The following is a 2,711-nucleotide window of genomic DNA, read 5'->3' as shown; positions in this document are numbered from 1 at the left end:
TTTGTGGTTGTAGCTGTGACATTTCGAGCCACTTCTAATGGGAAATTCAGCTTCTTAATTCAGATTTGAAAATCCTTGTGTTCTGATCCATCTCTCAGCAGCCCACCTCCCCGACCACCCCCAACAAGCCAGTAGTGCCACTGGAGTGGGCATCTGGAGTGGTACCTAAACCTGACCCTACCGTCATTAACAAGCACATACGGAAACTGGTGGATGTAAGTACTTGGAATATTACACTGGTCTAAGAGGATGATAGCTTTGATATTTTCATCATTATAATTAATTTCAAGGTTATCATGAGATTGTTATGGTTGGGTTGAATTTCAGACATATGATAACAAATTTGAGCTGTTACTGATACCTTCAGAAATATTTATTTTATTCCTGCAATCAGCAATGGGATTAGTAAATAAGTTTTTGGGTACAAAGGAGGAGACTTTCAGGAGCATCCAAAACCTGCCTCCTGTTTAATAGGTTTGTCTAGCAAATATAAATTCAGCAGGCGAAGTTGAGGTTTTGCAGCTCTAGCCACAAAATTCATGTCTGGTAACAGAGAGCTGAAAAGAAAGCTACTCAGAAACAAGGTCTCACACATTAATAGGTCCAATGAACTTTTCTGGAAACAGCCTCTGGTTTTCAGCTTGCTGTTATTTTACTGTCCAGAGCGTGTCATGTTATGGTAAAGACAGCACTGTCTTGGTGTCACTTTTAAAATGTGGACATGAGGTCATGCAGAATTATAGCTGGGATCTTCTAGCTTCCGTTTGGAAGGTGAAGTGTTGTGCTAGGTAATGTAAACAAAACTAAACACCTCCAGATTCCTTTGGAGACAGAACATTTCCTTCTGCTTTCTACAAATTAATAAGTAAGTCTGGGAGGAGCTATTAAATTCTGGCCTTGTCTGTGCTACAGATTGTTAATTGGGGTTATGTTGTTAAGATAACCTAAACAAAGTCTTCAGTTCTCTCACTCAGACTTCAAGTATATCTTGTAGTTTACTTTTTGTACAAGCCCTTTTTTTAAAAAAAATTCACTCTTCTTCTAATGTGGGATGCCAGAAATGCACACAATGTTCCTGATTTGCTTTTTTCAGTGCCGTATGTGTTGATAAAAATAACTCCACATCCAAACCTCTCTTTGATAGCTTGTTTAAATAGGAAGTCTGTCACAATTCCTTAATCTTTCCAGAATGTGCTCAGTGGGAGTTTATGTTTGTTTCTATGGTTGAGGGAGTTGCAGTCCCCAATTCCACAATTTTGGCCTGCTTCAGGACGTATGCTTGAGGATTAAAACATGGTTTAGGGCTTTTATGAATACAGCTTACTAGAAGGCTCACACCACTCTGCACAGCTGTTTTCACTTTGCCAATACTTGTTATTTACTAGTTGCTTTGAGTTGTGCTTATAGGCACTGTATTTATTACAAAAAGTGTTGAATACTATTTGGTTTTGTGTTTTGGTTCCTTCTTTATGATGTTTTTTGAGGTCTGCCAGTCATCGGTTACAGCCATTTGATAGAAATGGGTTTCATCAGGTTCTTGTTAAAACAAGAGCAATACCAACATCTTTCAGGGGTCTCGGTATACTAATTTAATGTCTTTATCAACAACATTTTAATCTAATGAAGGGGTCTGTACTTCATTATGTGCATCTCAGATAGTTATGTTGACTTTGACACTCGTGTTTTCCCATCAGCATCATACATAGCTTTAACACCCCTTGCACTTCTCTGCAAACAGCTGGACAAAATATAGTAACTCCTTAGCAGCTGAGGAGGGCACCCATCACCTTTTAAATTTGAAATTTGATCCCATGTCTGTTTTTGCTTAGCAGTGGATTGGGGTGGGCTGATGGATGGGAATGGTTGTTAGACACAAAGAGCTCATGATCGGGGTGTCAAAATATTAGTAAACAAATGAGATTGAAGCAGTACTGTAGCAGAGTAGAGGTGACCAGCTAAATGAGAAATGAAGCCAAAACCATCTGAAACAGTCGTGGGAAAGCTGCTGTTGGTTTTATTTCTTCCCTTTTTTCATGTTTAAAAAGTGTACTTAATGAAGCAAAGAGAATATGTCATCACATGGGACAGAATTTTAGTGACATTTCCAACAAAGAAGAAAAGTAAAGCAAGAATAATTATGTGTGAAGAGGTGTGGAGGATCATCACTAGATAAGTGCTGATGTTAAGTTTTCTTTAAAAATTAGCCATTTTTCCCATAGAGTCCAATAATATGCATATTGAAATACCAAGTAAAAATAAAAAGGAATAAACCAGATGCAACAGAGCATCTGAATAGCTGAATAGAAAATTAAGTTACATGTCATTATAATGTTGAAGAGGCCTCTATAGATTCAGGATAGTCTAGATAATAGTACAATAATCTCTTTTTTTTCCCCAGTCTGTCTTTAGGAACTATGATCACGACCATGATGGTTATATTTCTCAGGAAGACTTTGAAAGTATAGCTGCCAACTTCCCCTTTTTGGACTCTTTCTGTGTGCTGGACAAAGACCAGTAAGCTTGGAATTTCTTTGTGGTGGTTTTTTTCTTTTCCTATATTTAAAAATTCAGAAAATACAAATATTGAAGGAACAGTGTCTCCCAAGTTTCTTGTGTCTGACAAGATTACCAACAGCTGAATCTGTTATCATTTAAATTCTTATACTGTAGTCAGTATAAGAAGTCTACCCGGGTTGGAGTCCTGCTTTACC

The 2,711-nt window shown here is 37.7% G+C and overlaps 1 protein-coding gene across 7 annotated transcripts in view; it reads left to right on the top strand.

Moving 5' to 3' along the window:
* The window catches only part of RASGRP3 (RAS guanyl releasing protein 3), a 49,384-nt gene that overhangs the window by 37,778 nt on the left and 8,895 nt on the right, over positions 1 to 2,711 (top strand). For 6 of the 7 annotated variants that reach the window (XM_017746387.1, XM_017746397.1, XM_008643341.2 and 3 more), the window contains 2 exons: positions 99 to 215; positions 2,399 to 2,514. In XM_017746387.1, coding sequence (XP_017601876.1) covers positions 99 to 215; positions 2,399 to 2,514 — 233 coding nt within the window. The remainder of the gene's footprint in view (positions 1 to 98; positions 216 to 2,398; positions 2,515 to 2,711) is intronic. The other variant, XM_017746435.1, reaches the window with a different exon arrangement.

The sequence above is a fragment of the Corvus brachyrhynchos genome, unplaced genomic scaffold (genome assembly GCF_000691975.1).
Source record: "Corvus brachyrhynchos isolate BGI_N302 unplaced genomic scaffold, ASM69197v1 scaffold70, whole genome shotgun sequence".
In the NCBI taxonomy this organism is placed as follows: domain Eukaryota; kingdom Metazoa; phylum Chordata; class Aves; order Passeriformes; family Corvidae; genus Corvus; species Corvus brachyrhynchos.
Note: the sequence above shows the minus strand (reverse complement) of the source record. Positions and strands in the feature narration are given on the sequence as shown.